The 18,052-nt window shown below is 37.2% G+C and overlaps 1 protein-coding gene across 4 annotated transcripts in view; it reads left to right on the top strand.

Annotated features, from left to right (window-relative positions):
• Window positions 1–18,052, top strand: part of SIL1 (SIL1 nucleotide exchange factor) — a 328,425-nt gene that overhangs the window by 114,150 nt on the left and 196,223 nt on the right. For all 4 annotated transcript variants that reach the window (XM_031953358.1, XM_031953360.1, XM_031953359.1 and 1 more), the window contains one exon: window positions 16,547–16,661. In XM_031953358.1, the coding sequence (XP_031809218.1) occupies window positions 16,557–16,661 (105 nt within the window). In that variant the 5' untranslated portion in view covers window positions 16,547–16,556. The remainder of the gene's footprint in view (window positions 1–16,546; window positions 16,662–18,052) is intronic.

The following is an 18,052-nucleotide window of genomic DNA, read 5'->3' as shown; positions in this document are numbered from 1 at the left end:
TGGGAATGCTTCAGATTACAAGATATATAGATGTACGAGGTTTTCTATATCCCTATGAATTTCCCAGAGTCCATCTTTAAACTACTAAAGGAAGGAGAAACAGCAGTGGAAATTAATGAAATATATGCTTGAGTCTTCAGATTCTTTTGAATTGTGAAGTGGGATCTGTAGTGGCTGCCCTCAACTAGTACTGCAGCCGGCACTGATGCAGAGCCAGCAAGCATCAGTCAAATGCTTCCCATTAAGAAGAGGCTTAATGGAAGCTTCATTCCTGTTGTCACCAATACAGATGAGGTCTGCAGACATTCTCAAGCATAACTTGTAGCAAGATCAGAAACTTGCCTTGTGAACAGTCACGTGGCTCAGCAGAATAATTGCTCTAATGGGGACATCTTATTGGACAGAAACCCCCTTCATGGCAAGTGGTGCTAGGGTAACTCCTCTTTCCTTTCTTTCATCCCCCCTGAGGTGGTGATGGTGGTTGTTTTTTACATTAAACATAATTACTTCTAGATGTGGCTTCATTATGCTATTGTGTGTTGATACATATGTGACAGGAGGCAGAGGTGTGAAAAAGAAGATGAAACCCCTATTTCTGTCTCCCTTTCCTCTTCTAGAAGTGTTCAATTCAGAGAACCTCTCTTTTGACCTACTAGAAAAGGGACTAGAATCCTTGAATCTAATTTTGTCTTTCTTTGCCAATAACATGTAGACTTTTAGGTCTACCCTTCCTCTTGGCATATTTCACAGAGATATTATGAAAAACATTGAAGAGATGAAGGTTATTTCATTCAGCCTTCTAACTAGGATGAAAAGAATTTTCTCCAAATGTGAAAAATCAGAGATTTTGTCACTGTGGAGAACTCCTTGTGTTGGGATGGATTTTAATTCACTTGTGACTTTTTACATAAGTTTTTGTTTGAGGCACAGAGAAGTTAAATGATTTTACCAGTCCCTCGGAAGTGATTGAGGTGGGATTTGAATCCATCTCTTCCTGAATCCAAGCCTAAGAGCCCTGTGTATTGCACCATGTTGCTTCTAAGTGCCCTCTGTAATATTCCTTAAATGTTTAGTTTCTGCCTGAATATTACAGTATTCATTGAGTCTGTGACTGATGAGTTTCACTCTTTGAATGCTACCTATTCCATTAAAAAAATAATGCTAATTATTAGTAAGTTTTTCTGTTCATTGATCCAACATTTGTTTTCTTTTGATTTACACTATTGATCTGCTTAGTTCTGTCCTCTAGAACTACATAGACCAAATCTAACACTTTTTCTACTGTTAGGCTTTCAAGTATTTGAAGATGGTATTTGTGCCTCCTAAGGCTTATCTTAGCTAATTATCCCCAGTTCCTTAATTGTTCCTCATATCAGTTATACTTCTCAGAATTTGAACCATAGTGTTCCAGACATGGCTTGATCAGTGCAGGGTATAGTGAAACAATTACCTCTTTTGATCTGGGTTCTCTGTTTCTACAGATATATAATTCAGTTAAATTCAACAAACACTTGTATGTGTAAGCACTATATTGAACCTTATGAAAGAAATGAAATTTCATTAATACACAATCATTTCATGGAGTTGGGGTGTAGTAGGGTATAAACATAGATATCAATAATTGTAATACATACTACAATTTGAGAATATAGAATACATACAGTAATTGAGGACTATAGAAAATATTTTTTAAAATATATTTACTAGCTGTCATGACATTAGATTGGTGTATGTGGCCAGAGGAATAGAACAGAGACACAGTACTACTATATTCTTGCCTTGGGTGTTATGATGCTGGCTAGGTAGAGTGATCTTTGTCATAGCTGTTTTGGCTTCGTCTGCATCTGACATTATCAGCAACCCCTCCTTTTCTGTAGTTTCCCTTATCTATACTCACATGGCAACCATGTGAGGTAGAGGATACCCTGGTATAGGTCCTGATCATCACTTTCTTAGATTATTACAATAGCCTTCTAAATGGTTTCTTTGCCTCAGCCCTCTCTCAGCCCCCATCTGTCTTCTACACAAATCTTCCAGTTCCTTCTTTTAGTTAATTCAATTGGCTCCCAGATATCTTCAAAATCAAATATTAAACATTCTTTGACATTTAAAGGCCTTCATAACTTGAATCTTTTCTAACTTTTCTTAAATTTTACTCCCCTCCATTCATTCTATGTCCCAGCTATGCTTATTATTCCTTAAATGTGGCATTTCAGCTCTGGACTCTACATACATACATACTCTACATATATCTTTTCATTGGTTCCCCCTCCCTGCCACTCTCCAAGCTTGGAAGGCTCGTTCATATTTTTCCTGACTTTAATTTTTTTAAGATTTAAAAAAAATGAATATTTCATTTTTCCAAATACATGCAAAAAATAGTTTTTAGAATTCACCTTCCGCGTCTCCCCCTCCCCCCCCCCCCCCCCCCCCCCAGCCCAAGGCAATTGGAATTAAGTGACTTGCCCAGGATCACAAGCTAGGAAGTGTTAAGTGTCTGAAGTCAGATTTAAACTCAGATCCTCCTGATTTCAGGGCTGGTGCTCTATCCACTGCATCATCTAGCTGCCCCTGTCATTCACCTTTGCAAACTTTTGTGTTCTGGATTTTTCTCCCTCTCTCCCCCTTCCTCTAAGACAGCAGACAATCTGATATAGGTTAAACATAGGCAATTCTTCTAAACATATTTCCATATTTGCCTGACTTCTTTTAAAATTCAGTTGAAGTTCCATTTTCTACAGGAGGCATTTCCTGGTCCATTTTCACTTCTTCCTCTCTCCCTCTGAGATTTTCTTTGCTTATGCATCCATCCATCTACCTACTTTCCTTCCCTTCCTTTCTCCCTCCCTCCTTTCCTTCCTTCCTTCCTCCCTTCCTCCCTTCTCTTCCTTCCTCCCTTCCTCCCTTTCCTCTCTCCATCTTCTTTGTTTCTCCCTATCTATCTATTTGTGTATGTGTGTTCTATTTCTATGTCTATTTATCTTGTTTGTACATAATTATTTACATGTTTTCTAATATAGGATGGATGGATTCCTTACTGGATACCCATCAATTGGGGAATGACTGAATAAATTATGATATACAAATGTAATAGAATATTATTATTCTATAAGAAATGATAAGCAGGCTGATTTCAGAAAAGCCTGGAAAGATTTGCTTGAATTGATGTTTAGTGAAGGGAGTAGAACCAAGAAAACATTGTACATAGTAACAGCAAGATTATGTGATGAGCAACTGTGATGGACTTGGCTCTTCTAACAATGTGATGATTCAAGGCAATTCCAGTAGACTTGAGAAGGAAAATGCCATCTTTCTCCAGAGAGAGAACTGTAGAGACTGAATATGGATTGAAGATTTGTATTTTCACTTTTTTGTTTGTTTTTTAAATTTCTCATGTTTTTTTCCTTGTGATCTGATTTTTCTTGCACAATATGACAAGTATGGAAATATATTTGAAATATATGGAAGTATGTTTGAAAGAATTGCACATATTTGACTTATATCAGATTGCTTGCTGTCTTGGGGAGGGGGAGTAAGGGAGAGAGGGAAAATTTTGGAATACAAAATCTTATAAAAATGAATGTTGAAAACTATGAAAACATGTATTTGGAAAAATAAAATACTGTTTTTTAAAAAAAGAATTTGTTCCATGAGGATCAGGACCACATTTTTGCCTTTTGTTTTAATTAGTAGTAAGAAAATACTTAAATTCTTGTTTATTAGCTGATATGACTCTCCAACATCCTGGTTCTCCTATTTCTCTAACTGCTTTTTATTTCTTGGTTGGCTTCTCTTCCTCCTCCTATCTTATTTTAGACTCAAGTCTTGACCTACTGCTCTTTTTCTTATATTTTTTTCTTGTGAAAAGCTCATCCATTTTTAGAGTTTCAACTCATCATTTTGGTAATGACTTCTAAATCTGTAGTTCTGACCTTTCACTCAAGTCCCAATCCCATATTTTCAAATGCTCATAAAAGACATTTTTATTTGAATGGCCTGTTACCTCACCAAACTGAAGACATCTAAAAAACGATTCAATGTCCTTACCTGCCTTAGAAATTCAGCACCTATTAAGTTCCTGGTTATCAAACATCAAAAGTAAGTTGTTCCAATCCATTCTGTTTTTTTGCTGTCTGTTAGTACAGTGGGGATTCTGTTCTCAATTAAACAAACTAACCAAGGTATTCTTTGTCATAGGAACTTATCAAGGTGGGTCATGCCTAAATTATATTCATAGTTTATTTCTTTTGGCTCTTCTTTGTTTTTGTTTTATTTTTGTTTTAAGTTCTTTAGCTAGCTATAATTCTAGGGCTTATCTTGTTCCTTCTGTTCTTTCTAACTTAGACATCATAGACTAAGAGTTATCTAGTGCAGTAACTTCATTATCCATGTAAGAAAACTGAAACCCAGAGACATGAAAAGATACCTCAAATCACACAACTTTTTAGTGTTTTTCCTTAACTGTTCTTTTCCCCCACCTTGAATCTTTCTTGGTGTGTTTACAGCAAATATCCAATACATGTATAGCTCATTTCATTCATTCTTTTAGTTTTATGAAGTAAATACCATTTTGATTGTGTAGGTAGTCAGATTTCAAAACACCATCATTTGCTTTTTGTCTCATGTGAATTACTGTCATGGAGTCAGAACAGACAGTTTTTGTTTTCTAGTTTAGGATTCTTCTCACTGTCCACCTCATGATTTTCCCTATGGTTCACATTTCTGAAAAAGACTGTGTGGTTGGCCTTCTGAATATTTTTTTTCTCCTTCAAATTGTTTTTTACAATTCATTTCTTTCCTTAAGTCTCTTCATTTTTTTCCCTCTTACAACCATGGCCTTTTTCTGCTATTTCTTCGTATTGTTTTCCAATGTTACATTTGCCTATTTAATTTAGATGACAAGTTCTTGTTTGTAAAAAGGTGAGTGACTGTTTATATATGTGTATGTGCACTTGTGCAGCCCATAAATAATAATGAATGTGTGTCTCAGGGAAGAAGTCACTCTTTAACCTTCAGTTTGCAAAATAGTGTTTTGTCTTCCAGCTGTTCTTACAGCTGTCCCTGACTATTGATTGTTCTTTTTGGCAATAGCCACAGACTCATTAGATTGATGATATTGGAAATATGGTGAATGGGCTTTGTTTGCCTTCTAGTTTTTCTGATCTTCAGCTGTTGGAGTCTTTGTTTAAAATCCCCATCTTCCTTATGTGAATTGCAACACAACAAATTGCTTTTGTTTCTTATGTCTGAATTTTGGGATGAACTGCTTGGTGTACAGATGCTCTTTGAGAGACAGAGGACTAGCAGAGAGAACCCTAAATTGTAGGGCAGGATACCTAATTAGAATTCTGGTTTGGGCTTTGCGGGTGATCCGACTTCATATGTGATCTGGGGGGTTGGGGGGGAAAAGTATTTTTCTTTTTTTATATCTGGAATTTGTGGTTCCCTCCCCTTTTCTTCTCCTCAAAGATTCAGGGAGAACTTTTTTGATAATTAGCCAAATTCTAGTGTGGACTCATAAAAGTTTCAGGCTTCTGTAGTTAGCAGTTTGGGTTATCTGGTCTGTAGAAGGTCCATTGAACTGTGGCTTTGGAACTATTTAGCTATACCTCTATGTCTGGGAGCCAAAACAAGCTCTCAGTACCTCCTTTTTTTTCCCCCCAGGGTATGTTCTCTTCTTTTTGTATTTGTGCCTTGAGACAAATTACAAGAAAACATCTTGTCTGATCTGTAATTTTTTATCCCCCCCGACAGATCCCTGCATCCTTCTTCCTGCTCTTTCTGAATGGAGTGAGAATGAGTAGTAGGTGAGGGCTGTTGAGTTCCTTTTCCCCCTCCTCCCCAATCCTCTGCCCACAGTCTTCCCCCAGAGCATCTGCTCTGGGCTGCTGTAAACTGACATTACAGATTGTTGAGAACATCCAACCTTTATTTAAATCGTGGCATAGCCTATAAATGGCCAATTTTGATAGAAAAATGGGTACCTCAAGTACCTTATTATCTCTTTTGTCCTGAAGCCCAAGGATACTTAGGTGGAATATTGAAATTAGTCTGATTCCTGGGTTGAGCTATGATCTTTTAAGTCAGGGGAAAAAAATTTTTTTTTAAATGCATGCTGTTAACAGTGTAAGTCCAAGGGTAATGGTGAATGAACTTGTCTTAGATGTATCCAAGCACAGATATATCCCAGGCAGTTTGGGTCTTTGGATCCAAAGAAGGAAGAGAAGGATAGGTAACAAAGTATTAGAGAACTCACCCCAAATGTTTGCCAAATCTGTGTGCTCATCTGGTTCTGTGCCCAGGAGTAGACTTTGTTCCTGCTTAACATCTGGAAATCTTTTGGCTTCAGGTGTCAGGCTCCTTCTTGCTAATGCTGCCTAGATAGACCCTTGATGACCATGACTGTAAAATATTTTCCTTGCTCTGTGCTCTGAGTAAAGCTGAGAAAACCATTTTTCCCCAGGGAAAACTATGTTCTCCCTCCACTTGTCTTGCTTCTGGTGAAGGCTAGATGAAAGTAGACGAATTAGTCAGCTTTGCTTGGTTTAGTCAGGGAAAAAGGATTTGAGTTTTAGTTGATGTTCATTCCAGGATCTCCCATCCTGGGATCCCTGTCTACCCTGAATGAGGGAAGGGGGAAGTGTCCTGACCTCATTTTTCTATTAGCCTTTTTAGCTATTTTCTTGTACCCTTAGATTAAGTTTTATGAGGAGGGAAAAATTAAAGGGATGAATAATTCAGTTCTATAGTTTGGGTTTATTGGGAAGATGAAGAATCCAATGGGTAAATCTATCAATCTTTCTTCCTTTTCTGTGACTAGAAGAGGCCGCTGGAGGTGTTATTCTCTTTATGTATGCTTGTGCCTGCTGGGAGCCATATGGAAATTACCATTTTTGTTGTGCTAACTGCGCATGGCAGCAAATCAGCCTGGCCCTTTGGAAGTGAGGTTTGTCAGTCAGCTACCTCTGACCTTTCTTCAGTTTGCCTCTTTTTTCCCCTTCTCCTTCCTTTTGTTCTTATTCTCTTAATCCTCCTTTCCTTTCCTCTTCATTCTTTTTTTTTTATCTCCATTCCTTCTGTTTCTTCTTTTCTTTATATTCCCCAACACCTATTTTGTTGCTTAGCAGTGGCTATGAGGAAGGGTGTCCTATTCTACTATGTATTACATTAACTACTGCTTGGAGAAATGAAAACTCACAAGACCAGTTTGAAAGTGTGGGTTAATCCGGCTTCTTTCTTCCTTGTATGTAGGGTTCTTCAGCTTGCTTCTTCATTTCTCCCTCCCATTTCTCCCCTTTAGCCATTGGGGGACTCAGGATTTGTTTTGCCCTTTGGTAGGAGGGGTTTCAGGGAGGGAAGTTGGTACTATTTCAGCAACCATCCTGCACCAATTATCAGTCTGTGGTCTTTGGTCCTCACTTTTCGTAGCCTCCTTTGCACAGAGATGTCACAAATCATCCTGGAGATGATTAAGATTTTGTGAACTCCTTGTCTCTAGGAATGCTAGAACTGTTGCCCCTTGAGAGCTTGGCATGGGAAAAGTTTGTGTGGCACTCAGCCTTCCCATTTTATTGAAGGGAAAAAAAAGGAGGAAAAGCGCGGCATTTTCTGCTATAAAAGTGCAGCAGCTATTTTTAGTGTCTGAGCCTGTACTTTTCCATTCAGTAAGGCTTTTTTAGCTCACCACTGGGCCAGCAGTAATGTTTTCTTTCCTGGTTCCAAATGTCCTTTGAGAAGTCAGTCAATGTGCTGGGCATTGTGCTAAAGGCTGGGCATACAAATAGGAGGCCAAAGACAGTTCCTGCCCTGGAGGAGCTCCTAATCTAGTATGGGAAGACCACATGCAAATATATACAAACAAACTATATGCAGTATAAATAGGAAATAATCCACAGAAGGAAGGAGGAACTAGTATTAAGAAGGTTTGGGAAAGGTTTTCTGTAGAAGATAGGATTTTAGTTGGGACTAAAAGTGAGTCTGGGAAGCCAGTAGGCTGAGTTGTAGAGGGAGAACATCTCAGCCTTGGGAAGGGAGGAGGGGGAGAGATGTGGAGAGACAGCCAAACGATTGATGAGGTTTCTTATTGTACCTAAGAATGTAGGGCTAGATTCCCTTATCAGATTTGCTAAACTGTGATAATTAAGCCTGTTTCTTGGGAAGCTATAGGAAGGAGAAATAGGAAGGTATAGGAAAGAGGTTCAACAGGACACTAGAATTAATAGAAATAAATACTATTGTAATTCTTTGCATTATGGCATAAAAATAGTAAGAGGTAACATTTATGTTGTACTCACTAGAATATTACCTCATTTGAAATCATAATGGCTCTGGAAGGTGGGTGCTATTATATTTCCATTTAAAGGTAATGAAACTGAGACAAATAGAGATTAAATGACTTATCCGGGTCATATAGCTAGTGAATATCTGATTTTGCCATTTTGAATTCAGGTCCTTCTGACTTTAGGCCTGGCACTCCCCACTGAGCAGTTTCTCTGTCCCCTACTCATGTAAGATCTACAGTTAACATGAGTCCCAAAGTTACTGATATATTCTGGCTTTTTCCAGATTCTTTTTCCTTGGATCATTTTAAAATTTGAATTATGGGTTTTATGATCCCCACTTCTGTCAATGCCTATAAGAGAACTTAAAAATCTTTTGCCTTGAGAGAATCCTGAACTGTTCTGGATAGGAAAGGGAGGGAATTATGGAATAAAGAACTGTGGTGGCACCACAAAGCTATAGGATCAAATCCATAATCACAGAATAATGCTAACAGTGGTCAAGCCATAGGAGTGGCTAATAATTTTCTTGGATTTATTACCATAAACTTTTATGTAAACTTTAGTTTTTTGAGTGCCACTTCATTTATTTCTTTCCCCGACTTTAATTCCACTTCTGTCTTAACCTTAACTGTTAGCTGATATTATCAAAAGACCCATGGAACTCAGCAGGGTTGGGGAGTAAGCCTAGGACAAGCTGCTGCTGCCCTCTACTTCCCTAGTAGCAAGATAGTTCAGGAGTAATGTTACCAACACCATTTTAGAGTGAGAAGAATACTTTATTCAGTGATTCTCATAAGAAGTGGGTGTGTTTACTGGTAAAACACTGAATACTGAAGCTGGAGCAAGCTTTATATTGTCAGTTTAGTTCCTTACCCTGACCTTCAAGGTTTGGATTGGTCAGATTTGCAGTGAAAGTTAGTTACAATTGGTTGGATTAATAATCAGAGTTATAATTGGTGGGATTTACAATCCCAATTACAGTCAGGTCAGATTTACTATTTTTTAAATTTTCAAAATATATGGAAAGATAGTTTTCAACATTCACATTAGTAAAACCTTGTGTTCCAAATTTTTCTCCCTCCTTTTCCCCCTCCCTTCCTCTAGACAACAAGTAATCCAATATGTTACATATGTGCAATTCTTCTATACATATTTTCACATTTATCATGCTGCACAAGAAAAATCAAATAAAAAAGGAAAAAAAAGAGAAAACAACAAGCAAGCAACAACAAAAGAAGGTGAAAAAACTATGTTGTGATGCACATTCAGTCCCTACAGTCTTCTTTCTGGATGCAGATGGCTTTTTCTCCATCATAATCTATTGGAACTGGCCTGAATCACCTCATTGAAAAGAGCCATGTCCATCAGAGTTGATCATCACATGATAATCTTGTTGCCGTGTACAATGTTCTCTTGGTTCTGCTCATTTCACTTAGAGCGTCAGTTCATGTAAATCTCTCCAGGCCTCTCTGAAATTATCCTGTTTGTCGTTCCTTATAGAACAAAAATATTCCATAACATTCATATAACATAACTTATTCAACCATTCTCCAGCTGATAGGCATCCACTCCAATTCCTTGTCACTACAAAAAATAGCTGCCACAAACATTTTTGCACATGTGGGTCTTTTTCCCTTTATTATGATCTCTTTAGGTTACAGACCCAGTAGAGACAGACTCTGCTGGATCAAAGGATATGCAAACTTTGATAGTCCTTTGGGCACAATTCCAAATCGCTCTCCAGAATGGTTGGGTTCATTCACAACTTCACCAACAATGTAGTAGTGTCCCAGTTTTCCTACATCTCATCCAACATTTATCATCATCTTTTCCTGTCATCTTAGTCAATCTGAGAGGTATATGTGGGTTTGGGTTGGTGAAAGCCTGGGCCCCTTTGTCAGGAACTTTGTTAGGCAGTTCCTTGACTCACAGATGATTGGTTGGAGATGTCTTAATAAGGTACTTCACCCTCCCGCCACCCCCACATCCTGTTTTGACAGTATCTATGGAAACCTAACTTCTCATACATTCCTCACACTGGAGACTTTTTCAGCTTCTTGTTATTGTTAAGTTGTACCTGATTCACTGTGACCCCATTTGGGATTTTCTTGATAATTATGTTGGAGTGGTTTTCTATTTCCTTCTCTGGCTCAATTTACAGTTGAAGAAACTGAAGCAAATAGTGTTAAGTGACTTACCCAGGGTCACACATGTAGGAAATATCTGACGCTAGATTTGGAATTCAGGTCTTGTAGGATGCAGGCAAATTTAAATGGGGAATGTTGTACCAGAGTCTTTGTGGCTTCCTGGCAGAGAAAAGTTTTTTGAGAATGTAATGATATTGGGATCTGAACGAAATAATTTCTTTATGTGTGATTCATAAGAAAATAGACAAGTATAGAAGAATTGTAAGCTTGGTTCCTCCTATGTAAGGATTTTAGTTTCAGTTTACTTTGTTGCTCGTTCTGTGGGCTAGCAAACATATCAGGTCTCCTCAATAGTTAGATCGCAGCTATGGTATACTCTTTGAGAATGATTATCAGTCTCTAATTGTCATTTGGAATTTAGACCTGAAATAGAACTGGAAAAGCCTTAAGTCTCACCCAGTCCAACCCTATAATTTTACAGATGGGCCTGTGCAAACTGAGTTCTACCGAAGTAAAAGAACATGTTCCATAGCCATAAGGAGAATGACACATTTTAGGCTCACAGTCTCCTAGTCTAGTGCTTTTTCAAGTTGTCAAAAATCAGATTAAAGGCTTACTATGAGGCAGGTAATACAAAATAGTGGGGTGGAGAGGGAAGAGGCGAATTTAGGCAATTTTAGCAAAAATGCTGTTAGGAGTGAGAACAAGGAAACAATTCTTAAAACAAGATTCCATATCTACAACTATATCTAGTGTGTCTTATAGAGGGGACTAAAGTGTAAGAAAATTGGAAAGGTAAGAAGGGATCAGGGGATGAAGGACTTAAAAAGCCAAACAAGTTTTTGTATTTGATTCTGGAAGTAATGTGAGGTGGGTTATTGGCAATAATCCAGATGTGAGATTTTAAAGATCTAAACCAACAGGTCAGAAAAGAAGCGGGGCTTATCTAGATAGAGAAAGCTTCGAATTGTAGAATTGACTTAACTATGAATTGGATATGGAGAGTGAGATAGTGAGGAGTAGAGGATGACATCCAAGTGTTGAGTCTGGGAGGCCAGGAAGATGGTGGTATCCTATAGACAAGTAATAGGAACATTTGAAGAGACAAGTACTTTGGAGGGGAAAGGAAGAAGTTCACTTTTGGACATAATGAATTTAGAATGATATCAACTTTGTCAGAATATCTGGTTGCAGATGTTCACAAGATATTTATGAGACTGGAAGTCAGGAGAGGTGTTGGAGCTACTAGATAAGCTACTAGATGGAGATACTTCTGAGAATCATCTGCATATAGATAATTGAATCCAGGGATTGATTAGAATGCCTAATGAAACTTTTATGGGGTTCTACTAAGCCTTGGGGATAAGAGAAAAACCAAGGGAAGGCTATGTTATAAAAACAAAATATAATGGAGCAGGGGGTGATTGATAGCATGAAAGGCTGCAGAGAGGTCTTGAAAGAGAAGTATTGAGAAAAAGTCATAAGATTTGTCAATTAAGAGAAACTGGTAACTTTGGAGATAGCACTTTTAGTTGAATAATGAATTATAGAGAGTTTAAAAAGGGGAATAATAATCACTAGCATTTGCATAGTGTCTCCTGTAAGCCAGGCATTTTGCTAAGTTGGGCTTTGTAAATATCTCATTTGCTCTTCACAAACAATCCTGAAAATTGGTACTGTTGTTATCCTTATTTTACAAATAAGGAAACTTAGGCAAGCAGAAGTCAAGTGATCAGCCTGGTGTCACACAGCTAGTATGTCTGAGGTTGGACTTGAACTCAGATCTTCACAACTCCAGGCCCAAAGTTCTTATCATTTGAAATATCTAGCAGATGAGTAACAAGATAGGAAAAGAAGGAATCTATTGTGGAAGGCTTTTTCAGTCAGTTTAGTCACAAAGGAAAATAAAGAGATATAGGATGATAGCAAGGATGGTTGAATCAATTGAAGGGGTGTGTGTGTGTGTGTGTGTGTGTGTGTATTTTTTTTAAAAGATGAGGCTATGTAGTTATGTTAGCAGGCTGAATGATAGCAGCAAATATATATATATAGGGTGAAATGGAAGATTTATGAGGCTACATAATCTGGTGGGCTGGAATACTATCATTTGTTTTCAAGGAAAAGGGCTACTTCTTGTGGAACTTGGTTGAAGGAACAGGGGAAGAAATCTCAGTTATGTGATATGAGGTAAGGGAAGTCTTAAGAAATTTTATCAATTTTTTCAGTAATATAATGGAGGCCATTTCTTAGCCTAGTGTGTGGGAAAGGGAAGCTGTGAGAAGTTTGAGGAGGAATGAAACATTTGAGGAAAGCCATTTTGGTGAATGGGTTAGGGTCTTAATGGCTAGGACATTTAATTTGTTGAATTCATCTCTCTTTCACTTTTGTGAATTATATGAATGAATGAAAAAAATAAGCTCTTATTATTTCCTAAACACTGTGCTAAACTCTGGGGATACAAATAGAAAAAAGAATGAAATAATTCCTACTTTGTAGTAGTTCACATTCTAGTTGAGAAGACATATGGAAACATTGCGATATAAGATGGCAGGATCCAGGGATCTTGAGGATCACCAGAAGGTCAGGTGGTAGTGTCCAGGAACCTGTCGGAGATAGGGATGGACCATATGGTAAGTCCTGGATGGGATAGAATCAGACTAAACTGGTAAGCCCTGGTGATCCTCCATTTCACTGGAAAGTCTTGTGGACTCCCAATTTATCCAAGTAGTATGAATAGCCAAATAGCTCTTTCTATTGTTGGGCAGTGAAAGGGAAGAATTCTGTACTTTGCATTTTAGCATAGATCTGGTATAGGTGATGATTAATTGAACATTTCTATATCAAGCATTTCCAGAAGAGAGAAATATCACAATTGGTATAATTTTTATGTCATTTACAGCCCATCTGAGGTACTTCTAAAAAATGAATTTATTTATTTTAATACACATTACTTTAATGAATCATATTGAGAGAGAGAAAGTCGGAACAAAAGGGAAAAACCAGGGGAGAGGGGGAAAAAAAAAAAAGGAAAAAGGAAGTGAGCATAGCATGTGTTTATTTACATGTAATCTTCATAGTTCTTTTTCTGGATGCAGTGGCATTTTTTTTGTCCAAAGTCTATTGATATTGCTTTGGATCACTGAACCAGTGAGAAGAACTAAGTTTTTCATAGTTGATCATAGCACAATCTTGCTGTTACTATGTATGTGATATTCCTGGTTCTACTTGTTTTGCTCAGCATTAGTCCGTGTAAATCTTTCCAGTACTTTCTCAAATCGTCTTGTTCATCATTTTTTATACAACAGTAAAATTACATTACCTTCACAGCTTATTTAGCCATTCCCCAATTGATGGGCAGATTTCTATTCATTTTCCAAATTTTTGTTACCACAAAAAGAGCTGCTACAAACATTTTTGCATAGGTGGGTGTTCCTTTCCCTCATTTATGATTTTCTTGGATTCATAAATTCTGTACTGGAATACAGATCCAGTAGTGACACTGCTAGGTCAAAGGGTATACACAGTTCCAGATTGGGTATGAAAGGGCATGATAGCATAGTTCCAGATTGCTCTTCAAAAAGATTGGCTCACTTCACTACTCTACCACTAAAGCATTAGTGTCCCTCTAATATTTATCGTTACTGTAGCCAATCTGAGATGTGTGCAGTAATACCTCAGAGTTGTTTTAATTTACATTTCTCTAATCAATAGTTATTTAGAGCATTTTTTCATATAATTATAAATGGCTTTAATTTCATCATCTGAAAATTGGCTGTTCATATCCTTTGACCATTTACCAGTTGGGGAATGACTTGTATTCTTATAAATTTGACACAGTTCTTTATATGTTTTAGAAATGAGGCCTTCATAAACACTAGCTGTAAAAATTTTTTCCTTTTAATCTTGTTTCCATTGGGTTTGGTTGTGCAAAAACTTTTTAATTCAATGTAATTAAAATTGTCTATTTTGTTTTTCTTTGGTCATAAATTCCTCCCTTCTCCAAAGATCTGACAGGAAAATTATCCTTTGCTCTCCTAATATGGTTAGGGTATCATTCTTTATGCCCAAATCATGAACCTATTTTGATCTTATTTTCATATGGATTATGAGATGTAGGTCTATCTCGAGTTTTTGACATACTATTTTCCAGTTTTCCCAGCATTTTTTGTCAAATAATGAGTTCTTATACCAAAAGCTGGAATTTGGGGGTTTATCAAATACAAGATTACTATAGACCATGATTATTGTGTAATTTGTATCTAATCTATTCAACTGATCCATCACTCTCTTTCTTAGCCAGTACCAAATGGTTTTGATGACTGCTGCTTTATAATATAGTTTTAGTTTTGGTATTCTTAAGCCACCATCCTTTGTGGCTTAAGGATTTTTTTTCCATTAATTTCCTTTATATTCTTGACCTTTTGTTCTTCCAGATGAATTTTGTTATTATTTTTTCCAGTTCTATAAAATAATATTTTGGATGTTTGTTTGGTATGCCACTGAATGGGTAGATCAATATAGGCAGGATTATTATTTTTATATTAGCTTGGTTTACCCATGAACAACTGATATTTTTGAGTTGTTTAGATCTGATTTTATTTGTATGAGAAGTGTTTTGTAATTGTGTTCATATAGTTGTTGGGTTTTTCTTGGCAGGTAGATATCCCAATATTTTATTTTTCTCTAGTTAAATAACTAGATGGTATTTAACTAAATGGTATAGCTAAATGGTATTTCTTTTTCTATCTCTTCGTGATGGACATTGTCAATAACATGAAGAAATGCTGATGATTTGTATGGATTTATTTTATATTCTGCAACTTTGCTAAATCTGTTAATTGTTTCCAGTAGGTTTTTGGATGTTTTTTTTTTTTTTTTTTTTGTTTTTTTTTTAGGATTCTCTAAGTATATTATTTGCAAAGAGTGATACTTTTATTTCCTCATTGCCTATTCTGATTCCTGCAATTTCTTTCTTATTGCTAAAGGCAGCATTTCTAGTACAATGTTGAATAACAGTGATAATACTAGGCATCCTTGTTTCACCCTTAATCTTATTGGGAATGTGTCCAGCTTCTCTCCACTACAAATAATGCTTGCTATGAGTTTTAAATGGATACTGCTTATTATTTTAAGGAAAGCTTCCTTTTTCCCTATACTCTCTAGTGTTTTTTAATAGGAATGGATGCTGTATTTTTTCAAAAGCTTGTTTTGCATTTATTGAGGTTATCACATGATTTCTCTTGGTTTTGTTATTGATATGGTTGATAAAAGTGGTAGTTTTCCTGATACTGAACCAGCCCTGCATTCCTGGTATAAATCCCATTTGGTCATAGTTTATTATCTTGCTGATAAGTCACTATAATCTCTTTGCTAATATTTTATTTAAGATTTTTGCATCAATATTCATTAGAGAGATTGGTCTGTAATTTTCTTTCTCTGCTTTGGCTCTTCCTGGTTTAGGTATCAGTAACATATTTGTGTCATAGAAGGATTGCGGTAACTTTTACAGGAATTTTTAACCAGAAAAAGATTATAGCATATTAAAATACAGCTTGGCATTAACATTTCAATTTATTCTTCAGTAAAACTACTCAGTTCTTGAGTTTCTTGTCTAAGAGCAATATTTTAATACTTTCTGAATGGTATCATGTAGATCATGCTATATCCTGGGGGCAATTATTATTATTATGGGATTTCTTTCATTGTATTAATAACCCAATTATCAGACTGAGGGAAAGGGGAAAGCCATGATATTTTATCTTCCTTTTATCTTCCAACAGCTCTTTATTCTTGACTTGACTTGCTCACTTTGCCTAAGAAGCTAAGTCTGGAAAGGCCTAGGGCTGACTTTTACCTGGGTGGCAAACAAGTAAAACATCGGTGTGCTCCCTGAAAATGGGACAGCTGCAGCATGTCTGAAGAGCAAGAGGTGATCCAGGAGCTGCTGTTAGCTCCCCTCCTCCTTGCTGCTCTTTAACATTTGAGGCAGTTTTAAGTGTGAGCTGCTGGCCTAGGCCTGGCAGGGATTCTGGGATTTGTGAGGGTGGTTGGGGTGCAGCTAAATGAAGCAGAGATAGCATGAAGTCCATGCTAACTTTCTCCTCTCTATGTCATTAGGTTGGTGACCATGGAATACCAGGTCCTCCTCCCATCAAGAGTATCCCTACTGGGCATAGTGCTTTGGCTATTGGCAGCTGCACACTTTTCTTCATGCCATAATAATCATGTCCAGGTGAGTGTTTGATTCATGAACAACAAGAAGCCTAGAACTGGGCTAAAGAAATCACTGGCATTTCTTGGGGCTACTAGAGAAGATAATTACCTTTGTTCCTCCTAACTTGAATGACTGAGACTTCATTAGGTGGCTCCAGTTTGTTGCTACTTAACTTGTAGCATGCATATATGTCTCTATCTCTATCTGCCTGATGAGGAAGTTTCTGAAGGCTGTGTCTTAAAATCTAATGGTGAGGAAGCTCGTGATTCTAATGAAGGTAAAAAACTGCTGATAGAGATCCTTCAATGTCAAGGAAAGACTCTTTTCCTTTTCTCTCTTTTTGTCTTTTACCTTTTGTTTTCTCTCCCTCTTTTTCTTCTATTCTTTCTTTACCAACATAGTTTCTACCACAGCTGGCATCCCATTATCCCGGGAAATAACATGAAACACAGGGTCCTCTTGGGCTTACTTTTCCTTTACGATGTATTTTCTGCCCTTGACCATGCCGCTGCCTTAGAGTGAAGCCTTTATTGTTATTTCTCTGATATCTCACCCTCCCTTGCTCACTTGGGTTCATCCCCGTGGAGTCTTCCTGAGGTTCCATCTAAGCATTGAGTAAAATGCTTCCAGGCTTTCCAGTAGAGGCCCTTAAAGTGCAAATGAAAAATTGTGATCAAATTAATAAAAATCTTTAGTGCTGCCAAGGTTCACCTTTGGCTCATGGCAAATTTCTACCTTCTTTCTAAAATCATTTATTTTTCTTTTGTCTCTCAATCCTGCTTTGTAGTTAAGCTAGAGAAAATGTGTTCTCTAGACTCATTTGTTCCTTTGAACCTTTAATGCTCTCTCATGAAGATCCTTTCAGAGCTGTTTTCATTATCACCTTTAAAAGGAAATAGTAATGGGATTATAGTGTCAGTGTTCAGAAAATTATCTGTGCAGTGTGACTGTGGGTTTTACTTGGGATGTGGGTTCTAGCTAGAGTATCTGGCTTAGCTAGTCTTTGGATGCCCCTGGGAAAGATAGTGAGAGATGAAGAGGGAGTTGTTTCCCTGTTCTTGCCCTCTTGAAAATGAGTCAGTTTTGTGCTTCCCAGGTTTGTGAGGATTCCCTACCTCCCTCTTGAGTTTTAACAGATGCACAATTAACAAAAGCATGCTGATGAATTTACTTAAGGACTTTTGTGTTATTAAGTCCCTTTTGGATAATAGTCCAACCAAATAAATGAACTTTCAGAGCAATAATTATTTTGGCCCATTTATATTGGCTCTATTGAGTCTAGTCTCAGAAAAAAAATGTTAATACTGACTTTCATCAACAGAAGCTGCTTTTATCCTTATGGCTGTTCCTAAGCTGTATCCATTTGTCATAATCTTTCATCATGTGCTAAGCACAAGTAGGAGTCGAAG

The sequence above is a fragment of the Sarcophilus harrisii genome, chromosome 2, assembly GCF_902635505.1.
Source record: "Sarcophilus harrisii chromosome 2, mSarHar1.11, whole genome shotgun sequence".
In the NCBI taxonomy this organism is placed as follows: domain Eukaryota; kingdom Metazoa; phylum Chordata; class Mammalia; order Dasyuromorphia; family Dasyuridae; genus Sarcophilus; species Sarcophilus harrisii.
This window is presented reverse-complemented; position numbering and strand designations above follow the sequence as displayed.